This window comes from Crocodylus siamensis, chromosome 1 (genome assembly GCF_052110815.1).
Source record: "Crocodylus siamensis isolate JL-2025a chromosome 1, ASM5211081v1, whole genome shotgun sequence".
NCBI lineage: Eukaryota > Metazoa > Chordata > Crocodylia > Crocodylidae > Crocodylus > Crocodylus siamensis.
The window spans coordinates 140,360,868-140,382,620 of record NC_143395.1 but is presented as its reverse complement, the minus strand read 5'-3'; the positions used below and the strand labels follow the sequence as shown (position 1 = coordinate 140,382,620).

The following is a 21,753-nucleotide window of genomic DNA, read 5'->3' as shown; positions in this document are numbered from 1 at the left end:
AAGTCACAGGAATCAAAAAGGCTAATTCAGGTAAAGGGATAAGAATTCGTTGTCTCTGTTTAGTTACCACACTTAACAAAATCCCAGTTTTGTACTATTTTGTGTTCAGATCACTCTATCTCATAGCCTGCTCCATGCATGTCCTTTCACAGCATCTGATTTAGCATCTCTGATTCCATTAGTCTACAAGGTGCATCTCTAGCCTGCCTTCTGCCTGACTTCAGATCAATGGCTAACTACCTCTCTCAAATCATGTGGGGAGATAAATACAGCCTAACAGCATGATCCAGAGCCCACAGAAGTGCACAGTTATCTTTTCTTTGACTTCTGATCTCTGTATGGACAGACAGGATCCTCTCCGGAAGGTATTTTTCTCTGGGAGAAGTGGGAATAAAGAGAAGCAATCTGCATCGGTTCTTATCCAAAGTAAAGAAATGTAATAAGAAACCATTTTTGTTTTCCTCTGTTTCTTTGATTTCTGTTTTCTTTTGGCAGCTAACCATTATGGCAAAAGGCAAACATCCTTAGATCCAGGAAAACATGGCACTAGCCCTCTGTTATTATGACTAGATGGGGGAACTAGTCTGCTGTCTGGTTCATATGTGTTTCATCTACAGAACTGGCACAGAAGCCAGTGGGAGTTCTGGGTGGGGACTACCTGCTGCCCATGAGCCTTGGTTTTCAAGTAAAAGATATTGTGCCATTTTTAAATGGAAAAATATCAACACCACAATAGTTCTGAGATCTGCAGCCTGAACTTTAAGAGAAAAACACAATTAGATTTTCTGTGAAGCATCTGAGAGCAGAGCCCTGATATGTTCTGACAAAAAAAGGATGCTAATCTTTTTGGCTTAGGAACTTTTCTATGGTAATTTTGACTTAATACACTGGGTTTCAACATTTTTTGATATGACAAGTAAAAGCAAAGCACTGCACTACAAAAAGGGCAGCCAAGGACCATTGTTGTTTGTGTCCTGTGATGTTTAAAAATTAAGTTTATCTCTTGCTAACTTCAGATTTTCTGATTCCTTTCCAGTACAGATAAACATAATGAGAAATTATTTTTTCCTCTAGCAACCGTAAAAATAAGTTACTTCTAATGTCTATCTCAGCCACTCAGAAGCAAGGTCAGTACAGCTAGTTATTTATGCATCTGTTCATGAAAGATATTGGAAACACTATAGAATATGGAAAGCAAAACAGTCTTTGTTAACTGGAGGGAAAGCACATTACTGTAATGCTGTTGGACTAATGAAAATTCAAGCTGTGACTGAGGCCATTTAGATAATGCTCAGCATGTCCTAGAAAAACTGCGCAACACATGTTGTTTTTTCAGGATGCTATAAACATAATATTTTTTGCTCCTAGTTCCTGTATCTAGCACCAATAGACAAGTATATGCTATAGTCACTTTGAAGTATCTCTTAAAATATGTCGAGAAGCATTAGAATTTGTTGTGAATTCTACAAAGACGGTATTAATGGTGCATTGTTAATCAACAACCCTCAGGCTAACCGCACAAAGTAGGGACAAATATACCACTTCTAGTCTTTGACAAAGCAGGCCTTAATAGCTCCCAGAACGGTCAGACCCCACTTTATGACAAGGCTTTTCAGCACTCTTAATTGAGTGGAAAGCTTTCCACTGGGCCAGGAAAGTACATTTCTTCTCAGCCCATTGCATACTGAAATACAAAAGGAATCTAAGACTGTATCATGGACAAACAGAAAGCTAAATTATAGAGGACTGCAGAAACAAAAGAAAATCTTCTCACAGCCATTAACAATTGATTATTCAAAGAGGGTCTTAGTTACTTAACCTAGGCAGAAATAGCAAGCCAGGTAGCTATTAATTCAAAGGGTCTCTCTGAAAGGTCCTACTAAGCCTCTTTTCTAGGAGATGCAGGGAATTGGGACTTGTGCCACATGGAGATTTAGGTACAAAAACAGTCTTTAGGTACCCAAGACCAATTTTTATGGAAGTTCACAGCCAATAACCAGGCAGTCAAGCTCCCCTTATAACATATGAGGAGGGCTCAGTGTTTAAGTTTTAGATTCTCCAACCAAGCAAGCTGATCATGGAATAGCCAACTTGAATCAGTAGGAAATGCTAATAAGAGGAGCAGGACACATATACTAGCTTCAAAGGCAGTTAGGCAACTAACTCTAGGACAGTGGATGGTGCCTATCTCTGACTGACTGGGAGTCTCTGTTGTGAACACTCTTGTAGTGCCTAGGTCACTCAGACCTTACTCATGAAAAAGCAGAGTGGGAGAGAAGGGGAAAGAAAAAGGGATCTCCTATATCCAGTAGGGTAGCAGTTAGGATGCTCATTTGAGAAGTGGAGAGTCAGATGCAAGCCCTTAGGCCCATGAATACTTAATTGTTTATACAAAGTAAACAGGAGCAACTGAGAGAGACTCTCTTCAGTATTTTCTATTGGCTAGGTTAGGTGACTGCTAGAAAAGGTGGGTTGTTTCTGTGAATCATTTCCTGAGGTGCCTACCGCTTCCCATGCACTGTGTTGGGAATCGGGGATGCTCACCAGAGGCTGAAAGGTAAGAATTAGGCTCTACAATGTCTACGTGCATTTATGGTGCCCTGGACCTCTCTTCAGCAAGTAGAAAAATTCTACCTTAATGGGACAGTATCCCAGAAATACTTTGGGGACCAAAAGCTACATTTTTTTTTAACAGTTGGGAGGTTTTAGAGCATAGTTGATTAGGCTGGAAGGGTATATTTTGTATCAAGAGCCACTCTAAGGTTATTAGCAAGAACTTTTACTGACATTAGAAGTGTTAGGTAATGATACATGAATAATCTTTTAAAACAAGAAGTTTTAAGAAAAGAAAGGAAGGAGAAAAGGCCAGAGTGATGGATTTAAATAAACACCTGATAATTGAGGTGCTATTTCTGTATGACTACAGTAACATCTTGAACATAGCAAGAACTTCAAGCTGGAAGCCTGGAACATCCACCAATTCCCTCAGGTCCTTCTGGATTAGTGGGATCCATAGTGACTTCAGGAGAACTGAGAAAGTGGCTATCACACTTCCCATCAGAGGACAGCTCGTCATTAACTTTGTGTAAAAAACTGAGGTTAATTATAGAATCTTTCTGAGCTGAGAGCAAGATGTCAGATTCCTGTCAGCAAGAATACCAGTATGTCTTAGATATAGTAGCTGTAAGCATTATAGGGACTATAGTATAGTTCCTTCTCTTCGGTACTGAAGTGGAAGGGAAAGCACAGGTTGGCCATGTTTTACTCTTGCCTCTGTGAACATTTTGCCCTCTAATGAGGACAGAACAGGTAGAAAAATGGATTCATTTTAAATGAAAAAGATGTGGGCTATACAGAAGGGATTCCTGCTGCTTTTGTACATTCAAGAACAGCCATCAGCAAACCTCCTTCAGATGGAAGGTTCAGGTCTGAGACCAGCTCTCCTGAGGTTCAGAGTCCTTTGGGCAGGATAGACAAATAGATTCAGCAACCATGGGCTGAAGTACCTCTGCACAAGATGTACATTTCTTGTCTCTTTCCTGGTTTACCTGCCTTCTGACCCATGTTAACTAAATATAACCTTCTCTCTTTTGGGAACATTATTTTGACTGGCTCAAAATGAGCCAGAAAGAAGCTGAAGAGCTAGTGAGAGACAGGGAAAGAACAGGAGCAAAATGGTGTTTAATATTTGTTGCAGTAAGGCCTGGTGCCTCCTCCAGTGCCTTACAAGATGGCAGAGAACAGCAGCCATTCCAGGCTTGTGTATCTGAGAGGACAAAACAATCACCTGTTTAATGCAAACAGGTTTTTAAAATTTTTTTCCTTTTCCACAAAGCATTTGCTATCTGATTGGGAACATAATAATCCCAAAGTGAACCCACTAACTGAAGTGTCTGCTGCTTTATGTCCTTACCCTGAACTTATCACTAAGTACAGACAGTCAAAAAACCTGAGGCTGAATCTATTCAGTCTTGGCTGTTTATTCCAAACTGCATAGATTGAACAGATAAGCAAGTGAACAGACGTTCACTTTTGATCCCAGAAATACAGTCACATGCCTACAGTGGCTCAGGTCAGAAGCCAGGGGGCACTACAGCATGTCTCCCTGCTCATTTGAAGTAGACAGCTTAGGCCAAGACTAGCTCACCCACCCTGCAGGAGGAGGTGGGGAGGTGAAGGGGGAGGTTTGCAGGGAGGTGCAAAGCATCCTTGGATGCTGGGGGACTGTGAGTTAACTTTAATATGGAGGGGATCTGGGGCATAGTTCAATAAACCAATTTAACCTAAATCAGTTAAGTCTCATACTACATCTATCCAGGTTTATCTTAAACCAGTTTGGGCCATTTTGAAAACAGTTTATGTGCACTGACCTCCTGTTGTGTTACAGATTTTGAACCAGTTTCCTATCACTTATACCTGTTTATCTGTAACTTCTGTCCCTAGCCCATAGGACCAGCTATACTGATATGTCATTATTATCAAAAAGAATATAGAGGATTCAATCCTGCTCTCATGTCTATTTACCCATGAGGTTCAGCTTTGACGTGAGCTAAGCCTAAACCAAACATTCATATATGGAGCTTGACTCAGCACATGAGGCTAGTGGTATGTCAAGCCAAAAGTTTTTTTGTTTTCTTTTTTATAGTAAACGCCATGGCAGCATCTCCCCAGGAAAAGAACCTATTCTTGCTGCAATGGTAAGCCCTTGTTACTTGAAAGTAATATTGAAACTCTGCCTTACCTGCTTTGGGTCAAATGTATTAGGAGTAAATTATGATATAAATGAAAGCAATTTGAATAGTCTGGAGACTGGTATGACCCTGTCTCTCCTTTCCTCTTCCTATAGGAATTTGTAGGCTTTTGTAAAGTCAGGTGTTGTATAGCTGTGGCGTGGAAGAGGGACTTGGTGTGAATGCTGTTACAGACCCTCTTGAACATATGGATACACGCAGACACGACGAGCTGGGCATGATGCTTTTTGTCCCCAGATTCCAATCTGTCCCATTTCTTATAGATGCTCCTATGGGTAATGCAACAGTAGTCCAAGATAACCAGAGACAGGTGAAAATAACTGATCCCGTAGGACAACTTCAAAGCAGAATTAGTTGACTTTGGTTATGATAACCCACTTGCATAAAACCACAAGCCATGCACAACAGAGGCCTAATTAGTTCTGGAAGATAGTGTTATTCAGATCTCAACTCAATTAACTGATTTTATCCATTAGGCCAGATCCTTATGCACATTTAGATTGGCAAGAATCTGAAGGCAAGCATCTGACCTAAGTTCGGAGTTACTCCAGATTTGCCCAAGTCTAAACTAGATCAGAATCTGGCCCACTACATATTTTCAAAGTGATGTTTTCCAGTATGCTTATATGGACTTAAATAGCAAAGTAATTATAGTGTGAAGAGAGTGTAACAAATGTATATTAATTTAAAACTAATGTACAGAACAAGACATACTAAAGTTTACACACTGAAGCTTTTTTAAAAGCAAGAATATGTTATGCTTCACTGGCTGACATTTCCTAAATATGCTGTGCCTTGATGTTGTTGTGCCTTATTTATGACTTTGTTAATGCTGTGTTCTCTGGTGGTAAGGCTCATAGATAAGCAGTAATATAAATCAGTAGCATGCCAACAGCCAACCGCATGGCAACATTTTAATGCTATTTGGATGAGAGAGATTCATGAATACAAAATATAGAAAATCAATAACAAACTTAATCGATAACAAACAATCCTTAATGGACTGGCCGATACCAACATCCTAAGGGATAGCCAGCACGGGTTTGTTGTGGGTAGGTCTTGCTTGACCATTCTCATTTCCTTCTACGATCAGGTGACCTATCACCTGGACAAGGGAGAAGAGATTGATGTCATATATCTTGACTTCAAAAAAGCCTTCGATCTGGTATCCCATGATCACCTCTTGGCAAAACTGGGAAACTGGCTCCATCGTCGGACCCAGAGGGTAGTAACTGATGGAAGTCACTCCTGTGACCAGTGGGGTCCCCCAAAGCTCTGTCCTTGGACCCATATTGTTCAACATCTTCATTAATGATGTGGACATTGGAGTCAGGAGTGGACTGGCCAAGTTCGCCGATGACACCAAACTTTGGGGCAAAGCATCCACACCAGAAGATAGGCGGGCAATCCAGGCTGACCTGGACAGGCTCAGCAAATGGGCGGATGAGAACCTGATGGTGTTTAACACTGAAAAATGCGAGGTTCTCCACCTTGGGAGGAAAAACCTGCACCATCCTTATAGGCTTGGCAGTGCTACGCTGGCTAGCACTATGGAAGAAAGAGACTTGGGGGTCATCATTGACCACAAGATGAACATGAGCCTGCAATGTGATGCTGCGGCTAGTAAAAAAACCAAAACGCTGGCTTGCATCCATAGATGTTTCTCAAGAAAATCCTGGGACATCATTCTCCCCTTGTACTCGGCCTTGGTGAGGCCACAGCTGGAGTACTGCGTCCAGTTTTGGGCTCCACAACTCAAAAAGGATGTGGAGAAGCTTGAGAGAGTCCAGAGGAGAGCCACGCGCATGATCAGAGGTCAGGAAAACAGACCTTACGACGACAGGCTGAGCCACGGGGCTCTTTAGCCTGGAAAAGCGTAGGCTCAGGGGTGATCTGATGGCCACCTATAAGTTTATCGGGGTGACCACCAGGATCTGGGGGAACGTTTGTTCACCAGAGCTCCCCAAGGGATGACGAGGTCAAACAGTCATAAACTACTACAAGATCGTTTCAGGCTGGACATCAGGAAGAATTTCTTTACTGAATTTCTTTACTGCCGTTGGAGGTGATTCAAGCACCTACATTGAACACCTTCAAGAGCAATTTGGATGTTTATCTTGCTGGGATCCTATGACCCTAGCTGACTTCCTGCCCTTTGAGCAGGGGGCTGGACTCGATCTTCCGGGGTCCCTTCTAGGCCTAATGTCTATGAAATATATGAACTGCTTCCTAGTCATCTCATCCCAGGCTATGATCTCATCAGATCTCATAATCTCTTCATGGTTAGGCAGTTATCAGCATCTGGATGGGAAATTTCTACACAAAACCCAGAAATAGGAAGTGGTATTGATGATTCAATAAGTGGCACTCTTTCTTTTGTGTTAGTATTCAGCTAATGGACTCTGGTAAGTTATTGGGGAATGACTGCTGGCCTATGTCTGATCTCAGTTGTATTAGGGTAACTAATTTGGTTCACTGTTTTTGGATTAAATGTAAAACTGGCGCATTGATCACTTCCGGTCACTAAAGATCCTAGACCCCATTCTGATTCAACACAAGTATAAACTAACACTGGCCCTAATAAGGCCAAAGCAATTACTGTCAGAGTAAATGAGGTTGGAAACAGCTCCAGTACTCAGGTCCTGCTCCAAATGATCCTACACTTAAGGGTCCTTCTTAGGATTTGTTTTTTCTTTCTAAAGACAAATCTTCAAACTTTGAAGAATTTGGTACATATCTGGCTGCAATCAACATAGGGGGAAAATTCTCATTAAAAGAAGAAAACTGTTTGTATGCAAACTTAAAGGAATCCCACATACATTCCCTCTCACCTTCCTTTGCTACAGGTGCATACAGCATCAGAATATTTCAGCTGTACTTTATGGTCCATCATGTGGCCCAAGCACCTTATGAACTGACAGTTTTTCTAATTTGAAAAGAAAACCAAAGCTCCAACTTCCAACTTATAAATACATATACACAATATTCTGGGAAGCTCTGGTTGTTACTAGTCAGTAGCCTTTAAATAAAACTGCCTAACTTCAGAATAACTACCTCTCAAATAAAATGATGTCAGCAAAAACAAACCCCCAGGAGTTCTCATGCTAATGAAGGATAAAATGTTAAAAGTCCTCACCCCAGTCAGGATTTGATGCAGGCAAGAGGTACTTTGTCAGAGGTACTTTGTCTTCTGCCTTGAGAAATGCAAAGCTAACTAATATTTTGCAGAGGCTCTTATTTTACCTTTTATGCAGCAAGGGAGCTCTGGGGCTTTTAATTTATGTTGCCTTATAAATTAACTGTATACATATGTTTGAAAGTTCCTTATCAGATTAAACGTATAATCTTTTAAAGCAGTTTAGAAAGCAAAATGTATGAAACAAGGATGATGTATGTATAAACAATCATTAGATTGCAAATCATCACATTTGCTATTTCTGGACTGGACAATAGTTGACTTACTGCAAATCTAATTGTCTAATCAAAGTATGATCTGATTTAAAGTTAAAGAACACTCAAACAGGAGATAGGCATGCACAGTTAAGTTTGGAATTCTGCAGTGGCTTATCAGAATAGTGTTTCATTTTTACCCTGAATACAGTTTCATTCTAAGTATATATGGCACTACACTAACTACTTCCCCAGTTTACAGTATATACTTCACTGTTGAAGTCAGTGAGGTTGTGTGGTGCAGTCTGGGGAAGACTTAGACCTAAAATATTTCTCAGGACAAAGAAAATGCTTCTGCCTGTTCCAACTCAACCTCAAAAGCACAGCTGAAAAAATCATTTTATTTACTCTGATGTTCCTTCAACCTGGATACACTATGAAAGGAATAAATACTACTGAAATGAAAATATGAGTGACACTCTTGTTATGTTCCAAAATAGGACTGCTATCTCTAGAGCAGTGGTTTTCAACCTTTTTTCATTTGCAGACCCTGAAAAAATCATGAATGGAGGTGGAGACCTCTTTGACTTGTAAGTGTGGGTATTCACACACTTTTGATTGATTATAGTCCTCTTTTGGGGACCCTTAAGACCAGTAGTTCTCAACCTATTTGCCACAGTGGGCCACACTTGCAGCTCTAAATATGTTATGTGGGCCACACCACCCAGCTGAGGGGGCCCCCAGCTACCAGGCCTATGGGACCAGGCACAGGGCCTCCAGCACCCTGGCCACTCAGCAGCACCCAAGCCCTGCCCATGGGAGGTGCTGCTGCCCATGGGAGGTAGTGGTTGTTGCAGCTGGAGTGAAGCACAGAGCCTGGCTCCTTCCCACCCCCCTGCAGGTGGCACAGCCAGAGTACAGCCCATGTGGGGGAGGGCTGCCTTCCCCCCAGGACCTTTGCAGAAAGGACCTGGCACCGGTGGGCAGGGAGGGTTGGTGCCACTGCTGGGAGCCCCATGTTGACTGTATTTGCATGGCAAGGCACTCCCTGACTACTCAGCAGCAGTGGCGGTGCAGAGTTGTGCCACATCCTGCTGCTGCCAGGCAGGCATGGGGCACCTCACCATGGTGGCATAGCCGGTGTGGGGCTCCTGGCAGCAGCACTAAGCCTCCCTGGTCCTCTCTGCTATGGTCCTCTCTGCTATGGAGGTCCCTGTGGGGAGGGCAGCAGGGTGGGAAGCCCCAAGCCTGCAATAGGCAGCTTCTATCTGTCCGCTCCCTGAACACAAATCTGGGGGACACATGCCCCACCATGCCTCCCTCCTGTTGCTTCCCCCCCCCCCCCCAGACAAGCCTCCTGTGGCTACATCCTACTCCTTGTCTGTGCCTTGTGGCCACATATTCCTGCCTTGGCCTCAGGCCCTATGCACCACCCTGCCTGGGTAGAGCCCTCAGCCCCAGCCCTGTCCTGCCCTACTCTACTCCTTCCCTTCCTCACCATGGGAGCCTCAATCTGTCCCCTCACACATAGACTTACCTGGAGGGAGCTGCAGGAGCTGCTCTCCATGCTGCTTGGCTTCCATATGCATGTGTACACATGCATGTGGCACCCCCTGCCTCTGATTACCCTTCACTTGCTTCCCCCGGACCCAAACAGCCCCTTGCAGCTGGAACTCTGCCACCCTGCCATTTCCTGTATTTTTCTCCGTGACTTAAACTGCAGGTGGCAATCTTTACTTTCTTCTTTTTTAATAGGACATCACATAGATTCATAGATTCATAGATGGTGGGCTGGAAGGGGCTTCAACAGATCATCAGGTCCGACCCCCTGCCTAGGCAGGGAAGAGTGCTGGGGTCAGATGACCCCAGCCAGATGTTTAGCCAGCCTTCTCTTAAAGACCCTCAAGGTCTAGCCTAAATCTGCTCTCTGTCAGTTTGTGGCCATTGTTCCTTGTTACCCCAAGAGGTGTCCTGCTGAACAGAGCATCTCCAATCTCTTGCTGTGTCCCCCTAATGAATTTGTAGGTGGCCACAAGATCACCTCTCAGCCTTCTCTTACGGAGGCTGAAGTGGTCTAGGTCCCTCAGTTTCTCCTCACAGGGCTTGTCCTGTAAGCCTCTAACCATATGAGTGGTCCTCCTCTGGACCCTCTAGAGTCTATCAACACCCTTCTTGAAGTACGGTGCCCAAAACTGGATGCAGTACTCCAACTTTGGTCTGACCAGTAGAGGGGAAGTATCACCTGCTTGGATCTATTTGTCATGCATCTACTGATGCATAATAAAGTGTGGTTATCTTTGGTGATGATTTCATCACACTGACGACTCATGTTCAGTGGACTCTTGGAGTCCACTATGACTCCGAGATCCCTTTTCGCTTCTGTGCTGCTGAGAAGGTCATTTCCCAGCCAGTAGGTGTGCTGGATATTTTTGCACCCTAGGTGCAGCACTCTGCACTTGTCCTTGTTGTACTACATCCTATTGTGTACTGCCCACTTTTCTAACCTATCCAGGTCTGCCTGCAATGCCTACCCTCCAGAGTGTGCACTTCACCCCACAATTTAGTATTGTCCACAAACTTGGACAGAGTACACTTCACACCCACATCCAAGTCACTGATGAAGATATTGAAGAGTACAGGTCCAAGGACTGAACCCTGTGGGACCCCACTACCCACATCCTTCCAGGTTGATACTGACCCATCTACTACCACTCTGTGGGTGCGAGCGCCAATTTGCCACCCACCGGACCATATAAATGTCTATGTCAAAGCCTCTTAATTTATTTATGAAGATGGGATGAGATACTGTATCGAAGGCCTTGCTAAAATCCAAGAAAATGACATCCACCTCTACTCCTGCATCTAAGCATTTTGTGACCCTGTCATAAAATGAAACCAGATTGGTCAGACATGATCTACCTGCTACAGATCCACACTGGTTGCCCTGCTTCATTATTTTTCCCACTGGACTCCCACAAATATGATCCTTCACAATCTTTTCAAGGACCTTTCCAAGGATGGGGGTGAGTCTGACTGGCCTATAATTACACAGACCCTCCTTCCTCCCCTTCTTGAAAATAGGTACCACATTGGCCCTTTTCCAGTCCTCCAGGACCTGACTGAGTGCTACAAGTGCTCAAACAGCCATGCCAGTGGTTCTGCTTTGACACCGGCCAATTCCTTCAGTATGCTCAGATGCAGCTCATCTGGGCCTGCTGACTTAAACACATCCAATCCATCCACGTGACTCTGCACCAAGTCATCCTCGACAGTTGGTAGGCTGGTGTCCCTCTGATGCCCGTCTAAGAACCCATTAGGAGACTTATCTTGACCCCTGTTCAGGAACACTGAGGTAAAAACTCATTGAATAGCTCAGCCTTGCCCCTTCTGTCTGTCACTAATTGCTCCTTCTTGTTTATTAGGGGTCCTATGTTACCCTGATCCTTCCTTTTTACTCCCTATATATCTAAAAAAGACTTTTTGTTGTCTTTAATTTGTGTTGCCAACCTCAGCTCTGTAGTTGCTTTGGCTTTTCTAACTACCGCCCTGCCGGTGTGGGCCAAGTAGGTATATTCCTCCTTGGTAGCTTCCCCCAGCTTGCACCGCTTATATGTCTTCTTCAGTCATGGGCTGCAGCAGTGTGCTGACTGGGCTGCATGCATCCCAAGGGCCACAGGTTAAGAATCACGGCTTTGGACATAGTCTGTACACTCCCAGGGATCCCCAAACCACAAGTCAAAAAGCATTGCTCTAGAGGTATTCAAGCATGGTAAAACTATGGCACACATTGGCAATTCTTAACTATATGATGATAAGTGGCTCTATGGATATGTACTTTAGCTGTTTATTAATTTAAAATAATTGTTAATACACATTACAGAAAATAATTGAAATGGTTACAAATAAATCATATACACCTGTAGTTAAATGTAAAAGAGTGCAATAATACTGTACTCTCAAACCTCCAAATTTTGCTCCTAAATTTTGGCACCTCATCATCAGGGTCTGCTGACTTGAAATGATTCAGATCTATCAGAAGCTCTCTAACCAATTATTTTGTTCTCTCATGGCTCAAATTGTCCCCTTCATTATCCAAATAATCCTTATGAGGTGTCTGGCTGGCTGCACCTTAATTTTTTTGTGAAGACTGAGACACAGTAGTCGTTGAGTAGCTCTGCCTTCTTTACATCTTCCGTTAAGAGTTCCCCTTGGTTAGTTAACAGTGGACCCACAGTTTCCTTGGTCTTTCTTTTCTGGCCAACATACTTATAGAACCTATTCTTGTTTGTAAACTCTCTCACCAGGTACAGCTCATTTTTTATCTTTGCCTTCCTGATTTTCTTCCTGAAAGTTCTTGCTTTTTCCTGGTATGCTTCCTTGGTGACCTGTCCATTTTTTCATTGTGTGTATACTTTCCTTTTGCATTTGAGGCACCCTAGAAGTTCCTTGTGCAGCCATACTAGTCTCTTTCCATTCTTCTTGTGCTTCCATCATGTTGGCATGGTTTCTTGTTGGTCTTCCAATACTGTCCCCTGTAGTAGTTCCTAGACATTCTGAATGACTTTAGTCTTCAGTGTGTCTGTCTTCCCATGGCACCATGCCTATTAACTATGAGTTGGTTGAAATCCACCTGTTCGAAATCTAATGTCCTAATTTTGCTGCGCTCATGCTTTCCCTGTCTCAGAATTTGGAATTCCATCATATGGTGATTTCTTTCTCCCATCCTTTCACATCCTCCACCAGATTGTTCTTATTGGTCAGGACAAGTCCCAAGACAGATGATCCCTTAGTTGTGTCCTTAACTTTCTGGAACAGAAAGTTGTTCTCCAGACAAGATAGGAACTGGCTCAACATTTTATATTTTGCTGCCCTGTTCTTCCAGCTGATGTCTGGGAAATTGGAAGTTTTCCATTAGTACCATTCCATTGCTTTTGGACAGATTTGTCACCTCCTTCCAGAGTACCTCATCCACCCCCTCTTCCTGATTTGGTGCCGAGTAATAAATCCCCACATTATATTGATGCTGCATCTTTCATCTTTCATCTTCACACAAATGCATGCCTTCTTGCTCCTGAATCAGGAAACAGGTGTATGTATTTTTGACATACAAGACAATGCCACCACCTTTTCTCTCAAACTTGTCCTTCCAAAGCAGAGTATAATCCTCACTGTTGACATTCCAGTCATAAAAGCTGTCCCACCAGGTCTACGTGATACCAACCAGGTCATGCTTCTTTTCACAGGATGCAGTTTCTAGTTCATTTTGTTTATTCTCTACACTACTTGTATTTGTATATATATGTTGAATGTATTTTGCTTTTTGTCTTATTAGCTTCTCTTCTGAACCACTTGCTGTCCTGTGGTTCTGTGGCCCTTTCCCAGAGTTGATCTGCTCCTTTTGGTTCCTATGTTTTTGGAGGATTTTGATCACCATCCCCCATGGAACTTAGTTTAAAGCCCTCCTTACTAGGTTGACCAGACAACGCCCAAAGATACCCTTTCCAGTCCTCATCAGATGGATTCCATCCCTTCATATCAGTTCTTATTCCCAGAACATCTGCTCCTTGTCAAAGAATCTGAAACCTTCATGTTGACACCACCATCTCAGCCATGCATTTAGTCCCAGGATATGCCTCGGCCCTCATCTGCCACAGGGCGGATTGATCAGAACACCACTTGTGCTCCAGGCTCCTTAACCCTCATGTCAAGAGCATTGTAGTTGCTTCTGATCTACTCAGTAATATTCCTAACAATACTGTTGGTGCCTACATGGACAAACAGGAAAAGGCAGTGGTTTCAAGGATGGATGAGCTTTGGCAGTTTTTCTGTGATGTCCTGAATTCAGGATCTAGGCATACAGAACACCTCCTGGGACTCCAAGTCTGAATGACGAACATTGTTGAAGTCATTGGGGTCCCACTGGCACAGCTCAGATACAAAATAGTTTAAGTTATTTTTCTTTGCCTTCATGTTTGCTTAAAAACTTCCAAATGTTAACTGTCCTTATGGATATGGTTGGTCATGTGACCTAGCTTAAGTTTTTAAAAATTTGCATACCCTCACTGAGTATGCAGGTTCAAAAGGTTAAGGGCCCATTTGTGCCTACCAACCTATTTTGTGCCTTAAGCATGTAAATGAAAGGGGCCAAACAGAACCCCATTTTTGTGTCACTGGTTACATCTTTGGCCACATCACCTTTCCTCCTCAATTTTTTTTAGAAGGCACACAGAGGCTGCAGGAGACAGTTGTACGGTGGTTATCAAGAGGTTGGTGCTCACTTTGACCAGGCCCGAGGCCAGCCGTGGGGTGGCCAGCCACTGGTTTTCTCTTCTTAAAGGGGGCGAGCCTGGTAGAGCCCAGGGAAACTTGCTCACTGAAGAAGTCTTACTTGTCAGACCATCTATTTTGAGTGTCTATGGAGATCTCAGCAGCACTCCCCAAAGCAGCAGTGAATAACTGCTGCTACCAGCAGGAAGAAACACCGGGTCCTCATCATCAGAGACTCCATCCTCTGAGGGCTGGAAGGTGCCATCTGTCGGCCTGACCCCATGATGCAAGAGGTCTGCTTCATGCCTGGGGCTCGGGTTAGAGACATCACAAAGAGGATCCCGGTCTACATCCAACCTGCAGACCAGTACCCCATGGTTGTCATCCATGTGGGGATGAATGATGCAGCCAGGGGCAACCCTGACCACATTATGAAGGATTTCAAGGCTCTGGGGGGTCAACCTTAAGGAGATGGGGCGCAGGTGGTATTCTCCTCTCTTCTTCCGGTGAGTAGGCGGTGACGGCGACATGAGGCCTGCATTGGCAAGGTCAACCGGCACTTATGCAGTTGGTACCTCCAGGCAGGCCTTGGGTTCCTTGATAATGATCCATGCTTTTGGGCGGGGGACTTGCTGGGGTGGGATGGGATTCACCTGTCTCCTAAAGGCAAGCGTGTCTTCTCTTCCAGGTTTGCTGATCTCGTATGGTGAGCTTTAAATTAGCATCGCCGTGGGAGGAGGCCACAGGAAGACAAGGAGACACCACCCGAGCAAGACAGCTGACAAATGCAAGGAGTGCCCAGGTAAGAAACAGGGGTCCAAACAGTCTCCCAAATCGGGGGGTGGCACACGCAGCTAAGCAAGGCCTTAAATGCCTATATACCAATGCTCGTGGTATGGGGAATAAACAGGAGGAACTCACCCTCAGAATAGCCAGTTCAGACCCAGACATAATAGGGCTTACAGAAACATGGTGGGATTCATCCCATGACTGGGCAGTTAGCATTAGGGGCTATAGACTTTATAGGTGGGATAGAGAAGGAAGGAAAGGCAGGGGTGTGGCGCTCTGTGTCAAAGAGCAATACACATCCTCTGCCAGCCAAATGCGGTCAGAGGGGCAAGCTGAAGTGCTCTGGGTCAAGATACAAGGTAGCCGTGGGGAGAGGGATTTAACGGTGGGGGTCTACTACAGACCACCCCCAACCAAGGGGAGGAGCTAGACTGGGAATTTTCAGGCCAGCTTGCAGAGGCACTTAAGGCGAAGGACGTAGTTATCATGGGTGATTTAAATTACCCGGACATCTGCTGGGAGGAACAGTCAGCCAGGTCGGACCGTTCCAGGAGGTTCCTGGCCGAGATACAGGACCTCCACTTAATTCAGGAGGTGCACAGTCCCACCAGAGGAAATGCCCTGTTGGACCTGGTCCTGGCCACAGGCAATGACCTGGTAAGGGGCTCCAGGTTCTTGACCACCTGGGTGAAAGTGATCATCGCTTGCTGGAATTTACCGTCCTGCACAGGGTGTCAAGGCCCTGCAGCAAGGTGGTAGCCCTAGAATTCAATATGGCCAACTTCAACGAGTTGAGATTAGCGGGAAAGGTGCTGGGGTTTTCAAGAGCAGGGGAGCTCAGTGTCCAAGATGAGTGGTCGTTCCTTAAGGAGACGATTCTCAGGGCCCAAGGGGTGACCATCCCAACAAAAAGCAAGGGGGGCAGGAGTGCCCAAAAGGCCACCTGGCTCACCAAGGGTGTACGGGATTGCCAAAAAGGCGGCGTACAACCAGTGGAAGGGGGGTGCTATCTCCAAAGAGGAGTATACCTCCTCTGCTCGGGCCTGTAGGGGGGCTGTCAGGAAAGCTAAGGTGGACATAGAGCTAGAACTTGCATCCAAAATCAAAGATAATAAAAAGTCCTTTTTCAAATATATAGGGAGGATGAAGAAAGCACTGGGAAATGTGGGGCCCCTGCAAGATCCTCTGGGCAATCTGGTGGTTGCACCAGAGGAGAAAGCAGACCTCTTTAACCAATTCTTCACCTCCGTTTTCTTGTGCAGGGACCGGGACTTCCCCACCATGATGCAAGACAGATTCGAGGGGAATGCCTCCAGACCTCAGGTTGGGGAGGACTGGGTTAGAGAGCTTCTGGAGGGGCTGGACATGTTCAAATCAGCTGGTCCAGATGCTCTCCACCCCAGGGTGTTGAGGGAGCTAGCAGGGGTTATTGCAGGGCCTTTGGCATGGCTTTACAAACGCTCGTGGTGCTCGGGCCAGGTGCCAGATGATTGGAAGATAGCCAACGTGGTCCCCATCTTTAAAAAAGGGAGGAGGGAGGACCTGGGCAACTATAGACCCATCAGTCTTAACTCAATCCTAGGGAAACTCTTTGAGAAGATCATCATGGAGCACATCTGCGACAGGCTGGCTTCAGGGATGCTGCTCAAGGGCAACCAATATGGTTTCATTAGGGGCAGGTCATGTCAGACCAACCTGATTGCCTTTTATGATCAGGTCACAAAAGCATTGGATGCAGGTGTTGCCATGGACGTAGTCTTTCTGGACTTCAGCAAGGCCTTTGACACCGTCTCCCACCCCATCCTCATTAAAAAATTGGGCGACTGTGGCATTGATGCCTACACAGTCAGATGGATTGCAGATTGGCTCAAGGGTCATACTCAGAGGATGGTGGTGGACGGGTCATATTCAACCTGGGGAGAAGTGGGCAGCCGAGTCCCCCAGGGCTCAGTCCTTGGGCCCGTGCTGTTCAATTTCTTCATCAGTGATTTGGACGATGGGGTGAAAAGCAACCTGTTTAAATTTGCTGATGATACCAAAATTTGGGGTGAGGTGAGCACGCTAGTAGGGAGGGAAACACTGCAGCAAGACCTGGATAGGTTACAGGGGTGGACTAACTATAACAGGATGTGTTTCAATACTGACAAGTGCAGGGTGCTGCACTTGGGCAGTAGTAACCAGCAGCACACTTATAAGATGGGAAACTCCCTTCTTGAGAGCATGGAGGCAGAAAAGGATATTGGAGTCATTAATGACTCCAAGATGAATATGGGCTGACAAGGCGAGGTCACAGTTGGCAGGGCTAACTGGACCTTGTTGTGCATCCACAGGTGCATCTCAAGCAGGGCCAAGGAGGTGATCCTCCCCCTGTATGTGGCACTGGTCAGGCCACAGCTGGAGTGCTGTGTCCAGTTCTGTGCCCCACTTCAGGAGGGATGTGGACAACATTGAGAGGGTCCAGAGGAGGGCCACCCGCATGATCCGGGGACAACAGGGCAGACCCTACAATGAGAGACTGCGGGACCTGAACCTGTTCAGCTTTCACAAGAGAAGGCTGAGGGGGGACCTGGTGACCGTCTATAAACTCACTAGGGGGGACCAGAAGGGTTTGGGAGAGACCTGTTTCCCCTAGCGCCCCCTGGCATAACAAGGAAGAATGGCCATAATTTGTTGGAGAGTAGGTTTAGATAAGACATCCGTAAGAACTACTTCATAGGGCAGCTATGACCTGGAACCAACTTCCAAGGGAAGTGGTGCTGGCTCCTACCCTGGGGGTCTTTAAGAAGAGGCTTGATGCCTTGGCTGGAGTCATCTGAGCCCAGTTTTTCTCCTGCCCAGGCAGAGGATCAGACTTGAAGATCTACAAGATCCCTTCCAACCCTACTTCTATGATTCTATGATTCCATGAACTGTAAGCAGTCTCCAGTGCTCTTCAAAGCATCAGTGGGCACCCCTGAGCGGCAGCAGTCTCATGTGGTGAGAGGCAATGATCCTAAGAGGCTGTAAATGAAACTAAGACACCCATGGAGTTTGTTGGTTAGTATGTTGCTTGGTATTTAGGTTGTTGTTTGGTATTCTGAGATATTAGATAACTGGGGTGCTTAACAGTTGGGGTTGGAGGTTGACAAGATTTAGTTAATTTTCATTTATCTTTAATAAACTACTATATTTTTCTTGTTACAAAATTGCTTATGAGAGTGGGAGGGTTGTTCTTTTAGGACCCCCAAGATTTTTCTCAGGTTTCTGGGTGGGGGCTCCAATCAACCCCCCCCCCCCCAAAAAAAAAATTAAAAAAATTAAAAATTTGAGCCCAGCCCTTACACTGGACCTGGCCTGGCAGAAAGGTTACACAAGTATCAGGTAGGTCTCTGACCCTGGCATCCCATGTCTGCAGGGGACCAGTTAGATTCCTAATTCTTATGAAAAATATCAGAGTACTGTTAAGACTAATATGTGTACCTTTCTAACACAAACTTACAGGAGGTTATTTATATAAAGTAATACTGAACTCTAGCATAGAAACAAACTACACAAAGCACCACTGGGATAGTGGGGAGAATACATTATGCAACATGGGGTATTTTACTCTTAGAATTTAGACAGTTTACCAGGCAAGTTTTTGCTAATGTTAGAAGAAAAGTGAAAGATTCAGTAATAGGGCTGGAGGAGCAATCCAGATGAGGTCAAATTTTAGAGACTGCTACAATAACCTTAAACCCAAGATGAAGCTAATGGGAGATAGGCAATAAGAACTCAGATGATATGCCGCATACTTAGGGGTCTGGCCATGAAGAAGGTCCATCATTGCTCAAATTCTCTTCTCCTTTATACTTGTGCTATCTCATTGAAATAAATGGGATCAAGCAAATATAGCTGGGATCAGAATTTAGTCCTAGATGTCTAGGGATGAAAGGGATGTGTCAAGTCAATATAATATAATTGGTTAATTTTAGAAGACGTTGCTCTGCCATCTCACTGTGGCCAAGAGATTACAATAAAATTAGCTGCAAAGATTATTGGGTAGTTTCACTGAACTGAGTTAAATCAATAAGTGTTGTAACAACAAGTTAAGATGAGAAATCCCTAAAAGGTTACAAATCAAGGTGCAGACTTCAATGACATGCCTTGTAATATCAGCATTGGAAATAATCCTGCAATTCTGATTGTCAGTACAAACTCAAATAAAGAATAATAATACTGAAAAAGAATGAAAACCTCACAGCTTACGTGCCTTAAGTAATGAATGAAAACCTCACAGCTTACGTGCCTTAAGTAATGAATTCTTAACTTATGTTAACAGTGTTGAAGAGGAAAGTAGGCAAGACTAATTTAACAAGCTGACCTGAATAAAATGTCTGTGTAGTGGTACCACATGTTCAAGTGTCACAAAAGCAAGATCAAAAATGCCAAGTTTACTTACCTGTACCTTTGCTTTGGAGTTTGCTTCTCAGCTGACTTAAAAACATGTCCAATATAATACAAAGGAAAGAATAAAAAGTTCCAGTTTGTTGCAAACCATGTCAGAGTGAAGGGTGCGTCAAATTTCTGAAAGGTCAGTTTTGCCAGCTGTGTTGAACCTGACCAGGAAGAGCAGACCCCCAGGACCATTGCCACACCCCAGAAAAATTTCTTCAGTTGGGTCACAGAGCATTTCCAACAGCAGCGATTCACTCTTCCACCGCCTTCCACTCCAGCTTGCACTTGTGCTTCTGCTGGGGCTGGAGATTCCCGGGAGCGCTCATCCCCTGAGAAGAAAATGCAAGGATTATTGAAGAATTCTATGCAGCGTTTCACTTTCCTAGAACCACATCCTGATCCCTTTTCAAGTCCAGGGGCAAGTTCTGTCATCAACATCAATGAAATACAGATCTTGCCACAAAAGACAGCTCATCTTAAATCAGGCTAAAGCAACTGGTGCATTTATGTCATTTACATAAAAATTACCACCTTTATGATTAGGAGCAACAGGGGAAAATGGAAAGTGAAATGGCAGGTTTGGCTGTCATTATATGACAAGATATATGAAAGTACTGTTGCTAATACTGCTACTATATGTAAAATAATGAATTCTGTGCTGTTTAGTTTAATAACAAACAGGAAATAACAGGAACACTGGCAATCAGACTGTCTTGAAAGATTTAGAATGGTATATATTTTTCAGCATGGTGTTTCTCTTGAAAGAATTGGGGCAGTTTGTTTAATTGTACAGCTGTACTGGTGATACTGTGGAATAAGTGTATTGTACTTGTGTGGTGATTGCAGCTGAAGTATCACTGCAATCCAGTAATCCTTGGTTAACAAACACGTTTTAGAGGTTGTTATCAAGCTGGTGGAACTTAGAGCAACTCAGAGGCTTCTAGACCTAGGCACTTTCACCTGGCCATGAAAATTTGAATCCTGAACCAAACAGGGCTCAGCTATTCCTGAGGATCAAGCACAATGTTTTCAACCTGATACTGGTGCAACTGAGATGAGAATTTCACTTGGAGAAACCAGTTTTCAAACACCAATGCCTTAAAAATAGCATGCAAACTCATTGGCCATATCAGCAGGCAGGTTTTTAAACTGTGTAGATGGTCATGCAAATATGCTCATTTAAATAATCAAACATGGGTATGCAGTATGCAATTTAAGTGGCTACATTTGCAGAATTGATTTCTAGTTTTATTTTTTGGCTTGAATAAAGCTGCATGACAACTAGCCTATATTCCTCCAGTTTCAGTGGATGATGTATTACTACTAAACCAAGAAATGGTCTCATATGATACCATATGCTTTCAACTCCCAGGTGCTTAAGGACTTCAAGTCATTTCAGGAAGAGCTCAGCCCCTGGAAAAAATGAGACCATTTTCTGCAATTTATCTTACTCTGGCTCTGTTTAAGATACGAGACACTGTTTTGAAAGCTTTGGGCATCAGTTTCATTCACATACAGACATAAAAAATGTGATGGCTGAGGGTAAAGAGCAAGGATATTTCAATCTCTAGATAGTTCAATGAATGAGACAACCATTGGTGGGGGTCATTGCTGTGCCCTTGGCCCAGCTGTATGAGTGATCATGGTCCATGGGCCAGGTGCCCGGAGATTGGAAACTAGCTAATGTGGTCCCCATTTATAAGAAAGGGAGAAAGGAGGACCCAGGAAACTATAGACCTATAAACCTCACATCGGTCTTGAAAATCTTTGAAAAAATTATCAAGGATCACATCTGTGAGGGGCCAGCAGGGGAGATCATGCCCAGGGGAAATCAACATGGGTTCATCAAATGCAGGTCCTGCCAGACCAACCTGATTGCCTTTTATGACCAGGTAACTAAATCCCTGGATGATGATGTCGCCATGGACATAGTCTTTCTGGACTTTAAGAAGGCCTTTGACACTGTCTCTCACCCCATTCTCATTAATAAATTGAGTGACTGTGGCATTGATGCCTATACACTTGGATGGGTCAAAAATTAGCTGATGGGGTGCACCCAGACAGTGGTGGTGGATAAGTGTCACAGGAGCACTGAGGTGCTCTGTGCCTTAAGGAAAGGAAGTAAGGAGTGCCGCCAATC

General features: G+C 44.3%; 1 protein-coding gene across 1 annotated transcript in view; it reads right to left on the bottom strand.

The window, feature by feature from the left end:
* The window catches only part of SLC35F3 (solute carrier family 35 member F3), a 314,186-nt gene that overhangs the window by 74,380 nt on the left and 218,053 nt on the right, over positions 1-21,753 (bottom strand). The window contains exon 3 of the mRNA XM_090044278.1: positions 19,618-19,942. Within this exon, the coding sequence (XP_089900404.1) occupies positions 19,618-19,942 (325 nt within the window). The remainder of the gene's footprint in view (positions 1-19,617; positions 19,943-21,753) is intronic.